We start from the raw sequence: 18,752 nt of genomic DNA on the forward strand, positions 1-18,752 counted from the left end.
ACCCCACGTTGTATTTTAAATGTCTTGAAGGTGCTATGTTTGTTATGTGACGTGCAAGCATGTTAAAAGCTTGGCTGAATATGGGGGTGTAGTCAAAGTAAATCCTGTCTTAAGTGAATGATGATACTGATAACCTGTCTGTCACAAAGTAACAGAAATGATCCTTTTACAAGGCTCAACAATACAGTAATAATGCACATTTAAACACATCCACACACAATGCAATGAATGCGTTTCCTGTCCTGTAAAATAACATGCATCTTCTCCTTTATTTACACAGAGCGCAGTGTGAAACTACCCAAAGTGCAAAGACCAGTTGGAGTCTACAAGAAGTTGGTGAGTGCTTTCGCTAATTCATGGAAGAGAAGATGTGAACTGGCCAAGGCTCCAGCTGAACTGGGCTTGCCTGCTCATGAGCTGATCACAGAAAGCCCTACCAGGTGGGGCTCTATGCAACAAATGATTGAAAGGGTCTTGGAGCAGGAGAAAGCTCGCTCACAGGTCCTCCATGCCGACAAAAAAACGCAACATCTGGTCCCAACTTGGTCGGACTTGGGACTTTCTGGAGTCCATAAACAAGGCATGGAGTCCTCATGGAGTTTACAGATGTCTTGTCTGGGGAGCAGAACACAAGTGTTTGCTACTTGAAACCGGTCCTCCATCAACAACCAGGTACTCAAGCCTCAGGATGACGACACTCCGCTCATCACGACAATCAAGGAGGGCATTCTAAACCACTTAAATTAGAGAGCATGTTGGCTAAACAGGCAGCGTCAGCAGAGGTAGCCCCCCTTCCATCAGCTGCAGCTGCTAGAGCTTCCTGCTAAGAAGCAAAAGAAGAGTTTGAGCAGCGCCTTTGAAAAAGCAGCAATGCAAAGCTAAACGGCCCCTCAGTCAAGCGGAGAGTCCATTGAAAAGGAGCTCAACCTCCATCTCCAACTGGAGGCTGGTCCAGAGGCAAACCCACTGGAATGGTGGAGGCAGCATGAGGCACATTTCCCCACAAGTGTCCAAGCTAGCAAAGAAATGCTTGTGCATCCCTGCCACAAGTGCCCCAGAGCGGGTGTTCAGTACAAGTGAGAACATTGTAACATGTCAGAGGTCATCACTTAAAACAGAAAGAGTTGACCAGCTTGTATTCCTGGCTCTCAACCAGTAAAACTAACTCCCTGAGATTCTGAAACATAAGGCAAACATTTTGAAGCATTGTTTGCAGCACTTTGGTTGTTTTGATATGTTATAATCCAAACTTGAAGGAGTGTTTTGTTTACTTTTTAGATATTTATTTGTGTGCCTTATTTTGCTGCTATAATTTAAACTTGAAAGTGTTCCATGTTTACATTTGGTATTTTACATAGCAATATTTGTTGTTAGACCTGTATTAATTTGTTTGCTGCTACAATTCAAATCAGTTCTACTATTAAAAAGAGTATTATACGTTCGCTTTGGATATTTTAGATCTAGTCACATTTTAGGCCTATTTATTTTGTTTGCAACTATAGTTGAAGTGTTTTCTATTTACCTTTTTAGGTTTTATACATTCATATTTTGTTACATGCTTAATTGAAAATTTGCACAAAGGTTCTAAATAAGAGGAGAAATAATAAAATATGAGTAAGAACCTTTTATTTCTTGAGTATAATTCAAAACGTAATAAGAAAATGTTCTATATCGGGATATGTATCGTTATCGGGATATGAAATGACCTATATCGGGATGTGAGATTTTGGTCATATCGCCCAGCCCTACTTCCACGTCTGTTTCTTATAGCCTAACCTCGCGGGGGGGACGGAGACATACGTTACAACTTCCCTCACTTTTACACAAGAGCAGAAATGTGAAAGCCTTTTAACTCCATAATCAAACATACAGATAGACCTAGTCCATCTGTGTGTACAGTTCAAAAGCATGTTTGAGAACAATAAAGACATTTATTTAACTACATGCAATCAAGCTCACAGCACCAGATCTTAAATCAACAATGTTTACTGATAGGAGGCATATTGCAGTCACATATGGCAGCTTGCCTAAAGAGCCCATATTTACCATAGAAAATCATTAACACCCTTCTATAGGGTCTGTAAACCATTAACCACTAGACAATTAAAAGTCCACAGTATAGATTCTCAGAAGACATACAGAAAACACAACCTTTATCAGTGATCAGGACAGAGCAAGAGTACAATAGAGACTGACTTGGTCTTTTTGATGAGCAGTTTGGTGAGGGAAAAGAGCAGTGCTGTGGTTTCTACTTTGACACATCTATATAAAAAAAAGTAGTGGTCCTGGCAACATAAGACAAAGCTTGGTTGAGAGAGAAGGAACTACTAGCCAAGGTCAAGTGAAAAGACTTAGTAGGCTACTCTAGTCATTGGCTTGTACGTTACTGTAGTGTAGCTAGACTATTTAAAGTACACTTCTTATGCTGTGTAGGTGTCTGACGCTAGAATGCTGTCATGCTACTGGCCATACTTGTCACCAGCCCTGGGTATTGTTTCCTGCGTCAGTGGTTCTCGTGGCTTAATCAATGCACGACCTGTGATAATCCACCACCTGTCACTGTTAGCTTACGCATCCATGCTGCAGGACTTTAAGCAGAAAAGACAATTAGCTGGATAAAAAGTTGACCAGCTAGTTAACTGCTTAATATACTTTTATCTAGCTGGCTAGCAGGTTTTACAGCTATAATTGCTGCATCAATAGCCCTCATGAAAAATATTATATTCTTGTCCACCCTCTAATAAAGCTAGGTACAGTGCCTTCAGAAATTATTCACACCCCTTGACTTTTAAAATGTATTCAATTGAGACATTTTGTCACTGGCCTACACCATAATGTCAGTGGAATTATGTTCATTTAAAAAATATTTTTACAAATGTAAAAATTAATTAAAAAAATGAAAAGCTGATATGTCTTCAGTCAACACATATTCAACCACTTTGTTATGGCAAGTCTAAATAAGTTCAGGAGTAAACACTTGTAATTAATAACTTTACCATGCTCAAAGGGATATTCAATGTCTACTTATCTACCAATAAGTGACCTCTTTGTGAGGCATTGGAAAGCCTCCTTGGTCTTTGTGGTTGAATCCGTGTTTGAAATGTACTGCTTGTATGAGGCACCTTACAGATAAGTGTGTGTGGGATACAGAGATGAGGTAGTCATTCAAAAATCATGTTAAACACTATTATTGCACACAGCGTGAGTCCATGCAATTTATGTCATTTTTTACTCCTGGACCAACTTATTTAGGCTTGCCATAACTAAAGGGTTGAATACCTCATTCCAAATCATCATCTCATCTCTATTGGGCTACTGCTCATGCGGTATCTTTAGAGCAGCGTCTTCCAAACTAGGGGTTGCGACCCCAAGTGCGGTCGCCAATTTGAAAATGGGGTTGCGAGAGAAACGGGGATAAAAATACAACTGGGGTCGTCAGTAACCTCCGGTAGACACTAGATGTGGTTGTAATAAACAGAACAGCTAATTTTCTTTCTACAAATAATCAAGTAATCACGTTTCCATCCAGTTTTTATGCGAGTAATGTACTACCATATAACAAAAAAAACAAGACAGCTGTGATGGAAACAGGAAGTTTGGTTACAATTTTATATATGCCGACAGATCATGTTCGTTCAACATGGTGGGAAATTTGTGTCTGTAAAATTAATTATGCGAGAAACGGTGGTGGAAACGCCATCACATCGAAGTAAACTTGTAGTCAGGCGTGATATGTTGTGTGGTCCTCGCACTACGACTCGGGAAGCATGCAGTTTATTAGGCTACTGATGAAATAATTTGATGAACTTCACAGGGTGGTGAAAGTGCACGGTGATCTTGATGCTCCTTTCCATAAAGAGAGGGTCTAATTCTGGTGACATGATGATCAATGCTTTACTACTGTTTGACAAATAAAAAATATTATTACCCATAATAATCTTATAATGTGGACTAGCTTACCCGCAATGTATCTGCGAGCTGTTGGTTAGAGCACAAGTGCCAAGATCAGAGTATGCACATTTGCTATTTATCGCAACAGTTTCTGACAAAACTATCGGTAGAGTTGGAAATGCCACGGAAACACATTGAACTTTCAAAAAAGTACATTGTGTGCAATAGGTCGTCACGCACTAATTTTTATCAGCAACAAGTCCGTTTGGTGGAAACACATCACTGGTGGGAAAATGCATATATTTCTTTATGTGGACTTTAGAATACTTAGCATGAACATCTGTCACCAATTGAATGGAAACCTTGCTAGTGATGAAGTTTGTTTCTACACAGAAGACCATACAAAACTATCGCCTGAAGATCTGAACACCCAATACTTTTCTGATTTCAACCACTTCAAACCATACTTCCTTCAGATTGAACCCGAAATGCGGTAATTTTTCATTTTTTAAACAACTAATTGACAGAGGTCGGTTCAATTATTTGAATTCTATGTTGTTCAGTTTTTTTCTGTGAGCTGCGCGATGTAGTAGGGAGTTGTAGTTTCCAATAGGCAAATATTCACCAGTTTAGCTCATAAAACGAGGTAATTAACTAAAATGACCATAATCCATTGCGCATATACTTGTCCTGCGCCATGGGGGAGACAATACTGCATGATCATGAGGGCATATAGAGAGCAGCTGTTGCTTCATGAGGTATCTCTACCTGAAAATACACGACAAAAGGTGATTGACTCCGCAGTATGCCTTTTTTACTTTGATGAACTACAAAATAGTGATGACTTAGATTTACGTTTTTTTTAAGTCATCAAATAAAACAAATGTAAAATGCACAACACATTTGATTTAAAGTGAATAAATTATGTTTAATAATTAGTAATGGCAAGTCACTACCATCATGGGACATTTATTAATCGTTTTATTCTGTGTTGCTATAGCATTCAACCAAAATAATCAGAACCAAAATCCAAAACGCTATTTCAATAATCGAACCTAAACCGAACTGAAACCCTCCCCACTAATCGCTCAGCAATATGACAAAAAAAAACTTTCAAAAGTACTGTCAGCCTGCTTTGTAAAACTATCATAGACCCAAATTAAAAAGTAAACATTGGCCGTTGATTACATCACCTTTTTTTACATGGTGGGGTTGCAAACATTTGTGTTATATCAAAATGGGGAAGTGGGCCAAAAAAGTTTGGGAAGGCCTGCTCTAGCTGAACTGCGCAATTTGTGCATTACGCTCACAAAAAGAAAACGAAATGGTATTCAAATAATTTAACCGACGTTGGTCATTTTGCTAACGTTAGTTGTTTAAAAACTGACATTTCGGTTAATGGTTTTAGCACCCTGGGACATGGTAGAAATGCCTTCATCCACTAAAATTCCCTTTAAGATCCATATATTTTGTTTTATGGTGAAACGACGCCTACATTTATATTTAAAGCCCTTTGGAATACACATCTTACACTGAATAATATTTGCTCGGGGCATACAAGGCACCGTCGTATACTAGGAATGACCCAGCTAGTCTGGGCTGGCTAACTTCATTTTTTTACATATGGGAGGATGGAAGAATCGATTTCATCCCACACTACGAACAGACATGGTCAGAATATCCGCTTTCCAATGCTGCTTTCGAGTAAGGTGTCATTTATTCGGCGTAAACATGACAATATCAAGCTAACTTTTCTAGCACACAATGAAAAGAATGAAGATAGGTCTTACCACCAGAGGATGAGGCACGCCAACAAAACGCGCAACCGCTTCATTATCTTCCCGCTGGGACCAACATCCTCGCTCTTTTAGGATTGTACTAACCTCTCGTGGCTATACAGTAAACACGAATATGAACTACTATCAAACTGTAATGTTTGTTGCTTATAAAATATAATAAATATTTAGGGGGAGGGTGACACTTTCCTAAAACTACACTCGATGTAGCTAGCCAGTTGATTTTTCATTCAGTCAACCCTTCGCCGACTCTTTTCTGCGCTAGTTGGCTTCTGTTGCTGTGCTACTCGCCTTCGCCAAGCGCTGCTGTGGTTCTCCCCTCCACTCGGCCAATAGCATCAGGCAGCGACAGAGAAGTAGTGACGTGCTAAAGGCACGGTTCCGCCCATTTCCTCTGCTTGAGCGGAGCTGGAACGTAGAACGCGTCTCCTCCATAAGAAAAGAAAATATAAAACCCTGAAATATTTACATCTGATTGTGCAACTTTTGGATTACATAGTTTTGCAATAGGATGAGTAATGAATGGTGGTTTGAGTAACTTCCAAAGACTAAGGGCAACATATATGGGATGGCATAGACTACACAAGAAAATGCCTAGTAGCTAGTTGAGTTGACATTTTTCATGTCATGACATGACCCTACATATTTAATAGTTTCCTTATTTTTAGCAAGCCTGGTGTGCAGTTCACTATTACAATTTTAAAACCAAGAGATCCTTGATCAGATTGCAGTCTTCTTCTCTCATCATCATCATCAATTGAAAAATACCTACACCCATGTCTATTTGACATTTATATTGTTGTTCAACAAACAAGTGCCTGTATAGTTAAATGTATTTTATCATTCTATAATGTCTTCTCTACGCCCAAAGTTATACAAAATAGCATAACTGTTCAATATTCACACATGGGCAGACTTGTACTGTTTTCTATCCGTTTCTTGCCAAATACTAATATATCTGTATAGCACAAGGAAATATATATTATATATTTTTTTATGTAACCTTTGTTAAACAAGGAAAGTCAGTTAAGAACAAATTCTTATTTACAATGACGGCCTACTCCAGCCAAACCCAGACGACGCTGGGCCAATTGTGCGCCGCCATATGGGACTCCCAATCACGTCCGGATGTGACACGGCCGGTATATCCAATGTTTATTTCAAGGGGATGCGACTGTACTGATGTTGTAAAGATGATTGAGCTTTTGGAGCAGCGTTGGATGCACAGACTATCCATTATATTGAACAGATACTCGAATGTCTTTAAAAAATGGAAAGCATTAGGGAAAAGGCAAGAACAGGTGGGACCATTACTGCCAATGAGCGGGCAGATACACGTGTGAACAGGCACAACTGTTTCCACTAATCAACATTGTCTATATAATACAAATTCATGAAAACAAGCATTTGCTCTTTTATCTTAATTTAAGGCTAGGCATAAGATTAGCAGTGCAGTTAAAAACTCCTCGCGTGGTGAGAGAAAACAAAAAAAACGTGCCCAGTTATCCCTCTCGCTTCTCCTCTTCCTCTCTGGATGCCGTCAGTTGTTCTTAAACACACACACACTACATTACCCAACATGCAACTGAGAAAAGCGCCCTTCTGAGAACTGCCTGTAATGAACTTATTTGTTGTTGTTAAAATGGCCCATAATACAATAGAATGTGTCCCAAATATATTTTAGCACCATTAAATACATTAAATTGTATCAGATACAATTACATTCCAACTATTTGAGAGAAACGTATTTTCATTCTTAAGGCAAGGTCCTCACATTGCGATTGCCATCTCGTACGGTGAGCTGTCCAACAGAACAGATTTGAGGAGAAGTTGACGATCATTACTAGCACTCGTCTCTTTACGGAGTCAAAATCTATAGTTATTTCCCGCTTGTTCCGTGTGTGGTGAAGGCAGCAGGAGACCATGGACGTGGTCCGGGGGTTATTGTGCCTGTTCTCGGTGCTGGTATCTGAGATGTTCATGGTGGCCGCGTTCTCCCAGAGCATGGACAGCGACTTCACATTTACACTCCCTTCCGGACGGAAGGAGTGCTTCTTCCAGACCATGAAGAAGGACGCATCGCTGGAGATAGAATATCAGGTTCGAGGGGTTATTATCGTTTGAAAGTGTGAACCAAAAACGTGTACATGAGCAGATACATTTGCTAGAACTCGCGAGGGCAGATGTGTAGACAGTCTACTAATAATATCAAATTGTAATCGTCACATGCTTCGTATACAGGTGAAGACTAGAAGTGAAATGCTTAACGTAAACTCGAACATCGCCTTGGTCCGTACAATTGCCCTTATTTTAGCGCCCCAAAAACGTAATACTTCCAGATCAACTGTAATGTCAATACCATTGTAAAGCACAATTCCTCCCCTTTTCAACAGAATCAATTACATGACCTAAACGCTGCCCGTTTCTGCATAATTCAAGCAGGCAATGAGCCCTGTCTGGTCTTTTTTAAAAATGGCGGTTGGGGAAGCGAAACTAATGGGTGATAGTGAGAAGGAGAGATGTTGTTTGGGAAAATGTATTTTTTTCACTCGATCTGTCCAATTTATCACCTTAGCATCTAAAATGTAAATAAAACACTATAAAGAGTTTATATAATGTGATTACATACCTATTTGAAGGTTTGTGTTGAATTTGAATCAGGTTTTTAGGGTGGTGCTAAAGTGATCTTAAACAGCGGCTTTGAGAATGATGATCGCATGCAATGATGATGAAAAAAGACTAGGTATCCCCCCTTACCCCAGTCACTGTCAATTTATTGTTTTTAAAGGATGATAGAAGTGCTACACCTGGTGGAGAGAGATTGTAACACAGAAATAATTGCTTTATGCGTGCTGTACTTTACGACATGACACGTCAAGATGTAACGGAGGGTCCGTTTTTTAAACTTTTCTCCAATACTACAGAGCCATTACCATGTCGGTCAACACTTGAATAGAAACCTAGTTCACACCCCCGATTTTGACGTCAACACATTCGCTACAGTCCCATTCGTTTTCTTTGTAGCCTCTTTTGAATGTTGCGGTTGCGCACATTTGTACGGAATGGGGTGAGTTTACGTTACTTACGGGTCCTTCCCAACAATGGGCGGGTATAATTTGTGCAACTTTCCAACAGGAATCTGTTCCAAAAGCTTCGTAAATAACAAGGTTGCCAACAAACATTGCATACAAAGTTGTATAGCGGCAGAATAAGGTACCGGGTAGGGATTGTGCTATTTCGTTAAGTTTTTCACTCACAACGTTAATTCTGAAAAATGTCTCTGGTAACCTTTGGACAAACATTAAGAATAAGCTACGTGGTGAGTTGATGCCTATTCCCCAGCTAGTTAGCTAGGTGAATTGCTACTTTGTATGCATTGTTTGTTGGCAACCTAGTACTTTATGAAGTTTTTGGAACAGATTCCTGTTGGAACGTTCCACAAATTATACCCACTCCTTGGTTATATGTACGAGGTGCATATGTACTAGAGGTCGACCAATTAATCGGAATGGCCGATTTCAAGTTTTCATAACAATCGGAAATCGGTATTTTGGGGCGCCGATTTCCAATTATTATTATTTTTTATATACTTTTATTTAACTAGGCAAGTCAGTTAAGAACACATTCTTATTTTCAATGACGGCCTAGGAACGGTGGATTAACTGCCTTGTTCAGGGGGCAGAACGACAGATTTTCACCTTGTCAGCTCAGGGGATCCAATCTTGCAACCTTACAATTAACTAGTCCAACGCTCTAACCACCTGCCTCTCGTTGCACTCCACAAGGAGACTGACTGCCTGTTACGCAAATGCAGTAGAAGCCAAGGTAAATTGCTAGTTAGCATTAAACTTATCTTATAAAAAAATAAATCATAATCACTAGTTATAACTACTAATCCAGTTTAGCAGGCAATATTAACCCGGTGAAACTGTGTCATTTCTCTCGCGTTCATTGCATGCAGAATCAGGGTATATGCAACCGTTTGGGCTGCCTGGCTCATTGCGAACTAATTTGCCAGAATTTTACGTAATTAGGACATAACATTGAAGGGTGTGCAATGTAACAAGCATATCTAGACTTAGGGATGCCACCCGTTAGATAAAATACCTTTCAAATAGGCCTAATGCTCTTTTCGAAGAATAATGATATTACATTATCGGTCCCTGTTACTCCTCTTTCGTTGCCTTAATGGTGCTCTGCTGATGTGTTTACAATGTTTTCAAATTAAGTAGTGGCCCTGAATGACATCAAATAAATTCAAATGTTATGCCACATGCGCTGAATAGAACAGGTGTATTACTGTGAAATGCTTACTTACAACCCCTTAATTATTTTCATTGTTGGTTAAGAAAAAGTAAAAAATAAATAAAAATGTAAAAGTATCACAAAATAACAATGAGGCCATATACAGGGGGTACCAGTACAGAGTCAATGTGTGGGGGTACAGGTTAGTTGAGGTAATTTGTTCATATAGCTAGGGGTAAAGTGACTATGCATAGATAATAAATTGGGAGTAGCAGGAGTGTAAAACAAGGGCGGGCAATGCAAATAGTCCGGGTGGCCATTTGATTAATTGTTCAGCAGTCTTATGGCTTTGGGGTAGAAGTGGTTAACGAGCCTTTTAGACCTAGATTTGGCACTACCACTCAGGCCCACCACTGTTGTCATCAGCAAACTTAATGATGGTGTTTGAGTCGTGCTTGGCCACTCAGTTATGGGTGAACAGGGAGTACAGGAGAGGACTATGCACGTACCCCTGAGGGGCCCCCGTGTTGAAGATCAGTGTGGCGGATGTGTTGTTACCTACCCTTACCACCTGGGGGCGGCCCGTCAGGAAGTCCAGGATCCAGTTGCAGAGGGAGGTGTTTAGTCCCAGGATCCTTAGCTGAGTGATGAGCTTTGTGGGCACTGTGGTGTTGAACGCTGAGCTATAGTCAACAAATAGCATTCTCACATTGGTATTCCTTTTGTCCAGGTGGGAAAGGGTAGTGTGGAGTGCAATAGAGATTGCATCATCTGTGGATCTGTTGGGGCGGTATGCAATTGGAGTGGGTCTAGGGTTTCTGGGATAATGGTGTTGATGTGAGCCATGACCAGCCTTTCAAAGCACTTCACGGCTACAGATGTGAGTGCTACGGGTCGTTAGTCATTTAGGCAGGTTACCTTAGTGTTCTTGGGCTCAGGGGCTATGGTGGTCTGCTTGAAACATGTTGGTATTACAGACTCGGACAGGGAGAGATTGAAAATGCCAGACACTTGCCAGTTGGTCAGCACAAGCTCAGAGTACACATCCTGGTAATCCGTCTGGCCCTGCGGCCTTGTGAATTTTGACCTGTTTAAAGGTCTTACTCACATCGGCTACGGAGAGCGTGATCACACAGTCGTCCGGAACAACTGATGCTCTCATGCATGCTTCAGTGTTGCTTGGCTTGAATCGAGCATAGAAGTAATTTAGCTCATCTGGTAGGCTCGTGTCACTGGGCAGCTCGCGGCTGTGCTTTCCTTCTGTAGTCTGTAATAGCTTGCAAGCCCTGCCACATCTGACGAGCGTCGGAGCCAGTGTAGCATGATTCAATCTTAGTCCTGTATTGACACTTTAGCTTTTTGATGGTTTGTCGGAGGGCGTAGCAGGATTTCTTATAAGCTTCTGGGTTAGAGTCCCGCTCCTTGGAAGTGGCAGCTCTACCATTTTGCTCAGTGCGGATGTTGCCTGTAATCCATGGCTTCTGGTTTGGGTATGTACATACAGTCACTGTGGGGATGACGTCATCAATGCATTTATTGATGAAGCCAGTGACCGATGTGGTGTACTCCTCATGCCATCAAAAGAATCGTGGAACATTTTCCAGTCTGCTAGCAAAACAGTCCTGTAGCTTAGCATCTTTGTCATCTGACCACTTTTGCATTGACCGAGTCACTGGTGCTTCCTGCTTTTGCTTCTGTAAGCAGGATTCAGGAGGATATAATTATGGTCAGATTTGCCTAATGGGAGGGGGAGGGGCGCGAGGGAGAGCTTTGTAATGCATCTCTGTGTGTGGAGTGTAGGTGGTCCAGAGTTATTTTTCCTCTGGTTGCACATTTAACATGCTGTTAGAAATGAGGTAAAACAAATGTTTCCCTGCATTAAAGTCCCTGGTCCCTAGGAGCGCTGCCTCTGGAATAAAGCTCATTGAGTGAGGTTTTAGTCCCAGCATCGGTTTGGGGTAAATAGACAGCTACAAAGAATATAGATAAACTATCTTGGTAGATAGTGTGGTCTACAGCTTATCATGAGACACTTTACCTCAGGTGAGCAAAACCTAAAGATTTCCTCACTATTAGATTTCTTGCACCAGCTGTTGTTTACAAATATACTGGAGGAGGTATGTTATATGTTATGTTATGATATGTTATTCATATCGTTGTTCAGCCACGACTTGAAACATACGATATTACAGTTTTTAATGTCCCGTCGGTAGGATATATGTGATCGTAATTAGTCTATTTTGTTGTCCAATGATTGTACTTTGGCTAATAGGACTGATGTTAAAGGCAGATTACCCACTCGCCGTTGGATCCTTACAAGGCACCCCAACCTACGTCCCTGGTATCTCCATCTTTCTCCTGCGAAGACAGGGATGTGGGCCTTGTCAGTTGTCTGAAGTAAATCCTTTGCATCTGACTCATTAAAGATAAAATCTTCTTCCAGTACGAGGATTAGTAAATCACTGTCCGATTACCTAGAAGCTCTTTTCGGTCATAAGAGACGGCTGCATTAACATTATGTACAAAATAAGTTATAAATAACGAGAAAACACACACAATAGCACAATTGATTCGGAGACTGTAAAACGGCAGCCATCTCCTCCGGCGCCATTGTAACACATAGGTGTTTGTCCATGTGGGAAAGGGCACTGTGGAGTGCGACGTAACATATCTCAATATATAACTTTGGTAAAGGCCTATTTCAAAGAAAATAAGAGGTTATCTTAACATTAATGACATTGGGGGATTGTCATACCATCACTGTAGCCGACATCTAAGTTCCCTATTGTTGTGTCTACCACCACAGACAAGCTATCTCTGTGGCATGCTGGAACCCCACCCCTGCCCTTGGAGTGAAAACAAAATGTTGATAATGTCCTTAGTTTGTGGAGCTGCTCAGTTCTAAGTTCTTCATGGCCTCTGTTGAATGTCTGTGTTTTTGAAATACTAATAACTAGACATTTTGTAATTCAGTTTGGAAACCTTGACATTCTTTGCCCCTAAACAACAGAGCAGACAGAGATGTGGAAATGCTGAAGGGCATTGCCATGGTAAGAGTGATGCTGAGACTGATATGTCACTTAAAAATGTTGATTAAAGTTAAACAAACCATACATTTCTATGCACAATGACTAGTTAAAAACCTCTTGAGTGTAGGGGGCAGTATTTTGATGTTTGGATGAAAAATTTACCCAAATTAAACTGCCTATTTCTCAGGCTCAGAATCTAGAATATGCATATAATTGTCCGATTAGGATAGAAAACACCAAAGTTTAGAAAACTGTCAAAATATTGTCTGTGAGTATAACAGAACTGATAATGCAGGCAAAAACCTGAGGAAAATCAAACCAGGAAGTGGCTTCTATTTTGAAAGCTCCATGTTCCATAGCCTGCCTTCGCTCCATTTAAAGGGATATCAACCAGATTCATTTTCCTATGGCTTCTCCATGGTGTGAACAGTCTTTAGATATAGTTTCAGGCTTTTATTTTGAAAAATGAGCGAGAAAGATCACATCGCGTCATTGTATGGCTGGGTGCCAGCAGCGTTTTGTATGCGCAACAGCTTGGTACGACCATTTGTTTTTCTCTCTCTCTACTATTGAAAAAGCTACATTCCTGGTTTATATATTATCGATTATATATTGTAAAAACAACCTGAGGGTTGATTATAAAAAACGTTTGAACTGTTTCTACGAACATTACAAATACTATTTGGAATTATCATCTACGATGTCGTGACCGCTCGAGCCTGTGGATTTCTGAACATAACGCGCCAACCAAATTGAGGTATTTTGGATATAAAAATAATCTTTATTGAACAAAAGGAACGTGTGTAACTGGGAGTCTCGTGAGTGCAAACATCCGAAGATCATCAAAGGTAAGAGATTTAATTTATTGCTTTTCTGACTTTCGTGACCAATCTACTTGGCTGCTAGCTGTTTGTAATATTTTGTCTACTGAGAGAGATGTGCTTACATAAATGCTTGGTATGCTTTCGCCGAAAAGCTTTATTGAAATCTGACACGCCAGGTGGATTAACAATAAGCTAAACTGTGTTTTGCGAAATGATTGATTTCATGAAAATTAAATATTTTTTAGTAATTTAATTTAAATTTGGCGCTCTGCAATTCAGCGGTGGTTGACAAAAACTATCCCGCCAACGGGATGGGTGCATCAAGAAGTTTAACAATTTCCACAGAAAATGCTATAAAAACATATTTACTTGAAGAACAATGCAGATGCAGTTTGGTAACAGATTGACTGTTTGTGCCGTTTGTTCCGTCATTCTGTTACCAAACCTAGCACCTGCACTGTTCCAGTAAATGTGTCTTTGTAAAATGTTAAGTGGAAATTGTTATAACTAGTCCTTGTGCATAAATTGATAAGGTTAAACTGGACATTTTTAAAAGTGAAAAATCTACGTCTCCACATCACTCTGTTACCGTGGAATTTCCCTGAACTAATGATGAAACTGTAGAGAAACCGACACCAGGAAGGAACTGGTTTCTTTACTCATGTCTTGTATGGACTTCACACATTGTGAAGCCATCTGCTTATTCTGAAACCTTTCAGCAGCAGCTCTCTGACATGTCTCTCCTTTCACCCATCTTACTTGTCTCATCTGTGTGTCCTCAGGTGTTGGACGGAGCAGATCTGGACGTTGACTTCAGCCTGTCCTCTCCTACTGGACACGTTCTGTACAGCGACCACCGCAAGTCAGACGGCGTACACACGTAAGAGACACGAACACCACCACGCAAGTGTGTAATACACACTCACATGGAGGACACGCACGCTCTCTCTCTTACACTCTTCCGGTGTGTGTTTCCTTTAGTGTAGAGACGGAGGACGGAGACTACATGTTTTGTTTTGACAACTCGTTCTCGGCAGTATCGGAAAAGATCATTTTCTTCGAGCTGATCATGGACAACATGGAACAGGAAGGGGAGGAGCCAGAGGACTGGAAGGAGTACATCCATGGGACTGACATGTTGGACATGAAGCTGGAGGACATCATGGTGAGGGGCCGCACTTATACTACACCAAGGCACCTATGGGCTATATACCCTATGGGCCTTGATCAACAGTAGGTCACTATATAGTGGATCGGGCGCCATTTCGGACACTCCCCTAGAAGACATGGTTAGGAAGCATGCATTGCTTTGATGTGCAACAGGACATGTGTCAGACATCTGTAGCACGTCATGTGAGGGGGTGTGATTTCTCACACAACATTTCACAGAATTCACACATCTTTAGTTTTTTGAATGTGATACTGGATAATCCAAAAAGAATCCCTGTGTAAATTAGATTAGTAATGGTAGAGTGGTGTATTGTGGGCCGGGACGTTAGTATCGTGGCAAGGAAACAAAGCACCAAGCAGATTTAATTTATTTTGAAAAACAGCCCTAATGTTGGAAACAAACATTATGTCGTCATCCAGAGTCACATTTATTCATTTTCCAAGCTATAGCACACTATTTTACATACAGCAGGTTTTTAAAGGACCAAAGAGTTTAGTTTGCTTCAGGTTTTCATTTTTGCTGATACACTAGGACCGGGACAATACCAGTATTTTGTGTGACAAGGCAGGCAGAAGCCGTCTCGTCTGAGGCCTGCCGTCTGTTGACATTGGTGTTTTGTCTGTCTTTTCTGAAGTAGAGATTGCTGGCATTACAACATGTCAGCACACAACCACACAGGTGGTGTCACTTTGACACAGCACACACACTGCCAATACAACGGCACAAGGTCAGAGAGACCGAGCACCACAGGCATCAATATCACAACAATAACCACACAATCACCTGAAAGCAGAATGGATTTATCTTTATACCAGACCCCACCCCGTGTATCAGGACACAGGCGCCAGTTGGTCAGGGACAGGAAGTGTAAAGTACAGCTGTGGAGGAAGTCGTGTTTGTCCTTTGAGGACTCACCAACATGGCGGGTTTGTTAACATGCACCCACCCCTTCCCCCATCCTGTTACCTTGTCTCCAGGGACCTCCCCAGTAGGGAATATTACTGTGTCAGTCAACATACATAATCTCTATGCTCCTGAAGTCTGGCCTACTCTGTATTGTTGGATTCTAGTTCCAAGATGCTTCTATGACTATCAGAATAACCCAAACCATTACCAACCTCTTTGTCCCTCTGCTCTCCAGGACACCATCAACAGTGTTAAAGCCCGGCTGGGGAAGAGCCTTCAGATACAGACGCTGCTCAAAGCCTTCGAGGCCCGCGACCGCAACATACAAGAGTCCAACTACAACCGGGTCAACATGTGGTCCATGACCAACATGCTGGTGATGGTGCTGGTGACAGGGGTGCAGGTCTATCTCATCCGCTCGCTGTTTGACGACAAGAGACACACACGCACGTAACAACCCGCCCACTGGGAGGGGTCGGGGAGGGACCGGCAGCTCTGTCTTGATCAGCCAGCCAATAGGGAGTGGGGACTGGTGGTTAAGATGCAACCGTAACTCATTGGTTTTTATGTACAACATGCACTCACATACATCGCACATCGCACAAATGACCTACCCATCCAGTCTCTTCATCTGCTCTGTCTAGCTGCTGAGGGACATTCGTATCTGCTCTGTCTAGCTGCTGAGGGACATTATTCGTATCTGCTCTGTCTAGCTGCCGAGGTACATTATTCGTATCTGCGCTGTCTAGCTGCCGAGGGACATTATTCGTCTCTGCTCTGTCTAGCTGCCGAGGGACATTATTCGTATCTGCTCTGTCTAGCTGCCGAGGGACATTATTCGTATCTGCTCTGTCTAGCTGCCGAGGGACATTATTCGTATCTGCTCTTGTCTATCTAAAAATCAGTGGAGGGTGAGACACCAGCCAGACCTTCAGAGTCATTGGCTTTTAAAAGCGAGCGTAACGAACAAGTGTTTACCATTGATATGGTAATGTGACCTCTCAACTTTGTCTTCCAGACACTGAGGTGAGACTGCTCTGTCCGTGTCACATCTTTCAATGTCTCCCAGTATATGATCTGTAAGTCATGTTGCCAAGCCTTTTACTGGAGTAGGTTGTTGATATACCTGTAGAGATTCTGATTTAGCAGTCTGTGCCATACTACCAAAACGTTTGCCTTCCAAACCGTGGCTGGAGTGGACAGCATGTGCACGCACACACACACTTTCACACTCTTTCAGATACACTCACACAATCTCTTACCCACACACTAACACATTTCTTCATAGAAACATCTGCTGCCTGCCAGTGCCAGCCCTCCTTTCTGTGGCTGGCCTTTTGGCTGCTTGGTGAGTAGAGTAGGGGAAAGGGAATAGTTTATTCCGTAACCCTCTAAATCACTGCTGTACTCTTCCACTCCCTCCTCCTCCTGACTTCCACCTATAACTCATGTCCTGATGGTCTAATGTCAGACTTAGTGCCGACAGGCGAGTCTGGTTTCAGTCCTACAGATTGATGAGATGTGGAGTCCGCTCTGCCCCTCTCTTTTTCTCTAGTGACCACATTCTATTTCTAACAACCACACCCTGCACCTCATTGGGGCATGGAAGGTTTCTTGGAGAAGGGTTGCTTGGGACTGAATGAGGTGGGGAGTGGTTGGGAGATCCACTAATTGACTTATTTGGCTTTATTTTGTAGATTGTCCAATAGTGTACATGACAGAGCTACAAATGTACACACTTGTGGTTGATACACTGATATGTGCCAAGATTTTGGAGCAGCCAAACAAGTTGTCTGAATGCTCTCTAAATGCTCCCTATATTACAGAAATGTTCCAAAAAATACTCAACACAGCAGCACAGTGACACCACACCGCCATCTTGTGGCTGGACAGTGAACTGCTCACTATCTCACCTCTAGGACTGGCTTTAAAAAATATATATATATTTTTTAATTTAAAAAAAATAATAATTTAACCTTTATCTAGGCAAGTCAGTTAAGAACAAATTCTTATTTACAATGACTGCCTACTCCGGCCAAATCCAGACAATGCTGGGCCAATTGTGTACCACCCTATGGGATTCCCAATCACGTCCGGATGTGATACAGCCTGGATTCAAACCAGGTACTATAGTGAAGTCTCTTACACTGGGATGCAGTGCCTTAGACCGCTGCGCCACTCGGGAGCCCAGCTTTCAACCTATCCCTGCTTTGAAATATGAAATATTACAGTGATGCAGTATCCACTCTCTGACAATGAAAGAATAACATAAAATGTGATGTTTGAGGGGTCTTGCAATGTGCTATTATGAGCTCCCTCTCATTTACAGCTACTCAAACCATTGGGCGAGTTAGTTTTGCATAGCATGGTGCCCCGGATGGGCAGAGTTTACGCATTTTAGACCATTTCATTAGTCCACCTACACCGGGTCATGCCAAATTAACTCGCCCATTGTAATGGTTGTATTGCCACTGCCTCTCTCTACCCACCATGTTCTGTCATTAGTATTTTAGCTGATGCTCAAACAAGCATAACATTGGGTGATTTTAATAAGTGAAATGAAGTGCTTAAAATCCACAGAATTTCACTGTTCTGTTCCAACCTTTTGTTCCTTTCTGAACAAGAATATTATATTTTGAAGAACAGACTCAACTCTTACCCTACAAACAAGTTGTTTAGGATAGTGTTTTATTTTACTAATCTGATGGAACAAGGAGAGGAGAAAATATTCTGGGATATTTATCAGAATAATGTTCTGTAGATGTAAATGTGTGTAAATGAAACAATCCTACTTTTCTGAACATGTCACGTTGTTTCCTTTGACTTCAAATGGTTGGTGAGAAATAAACTTTATACAGATCCAGCACTTGTTATACAATCTTTCATTTAT

At 41.4% G+C, this 18,752-nt stretch overlaps 2 protein-coding genes across 7 annotated transcripts in view; one reads left to right on the forward strand and one right to left on the reverse strand.

Annotated features, from left to right (window-relative positions):
- Positions 1-6,072, reverse strand: part of LOC110521628 (SUN domain-containing ossification factor) — a 68,742-nt gene extending 62,670 nt beyond the window's left edge. For 2 of the 6 annotated variants that reach the window (XM_036969394.1, XM_036969392.1), the window contains exon 1: positions 5,682-6,072. In XM_036969394.1, the coding sequence (XP_036825289.1) occupies positions 5,682-5,725 (44 nt within the window). In that variant the 5' untranslated portion in view covers positions 5,726-6,072. The remainder of the gene's footprint in view (positions 1-5,681) is intronic. The other 4 variants (XM_036969395.1, XM_036969391.1, XM_036969393.1 and 1 more) reach the window with 3 other exon arrangements.
- A 1,380-nt stretch (positions 6,073-7,452) lies between these two features.
- On the forward strand, positions 7,453-18,725 carry LOC110521629 (transmembrane emp24 domain-containing protein 5). Its single transcript, XM_021599312.2, has 4 exons — positions 7,453-7,787; positions 14,568-14,665; positions 14,767-14,950; positions 16,098-18,725. The coding sequence occupies exons 1-4, from the start codon at positions 7,611-7,613 to the stop codon at positions 16,314-16,316; spliced, it is 678 nt and encodes a 225-aa protein (XP_021454987.1). The 5' UTR covers positions 7,453-7,610; the 3' UTR covers positions 16,317-18,725.
- The last annotated feature ends 27 nt before the right edge of the window (positions 18,726-18,752 follow it).

This window comes from Oncorhynchus mykiss, chromosome 30, assembly GCF_013265735.2.
Source record: "Oncorhynchus mykiss isolate Arlee chromosome 30, USDA_OmykA_1.1, whole genome shotgun sequence".
NCBI classification, from domain to species: Eukaryota; Metazoa; Chordata; class Actinopteri; order Salmoniformes; family Salmonidae; genus Oncorhynchus; species Oncorhynchus mykiss.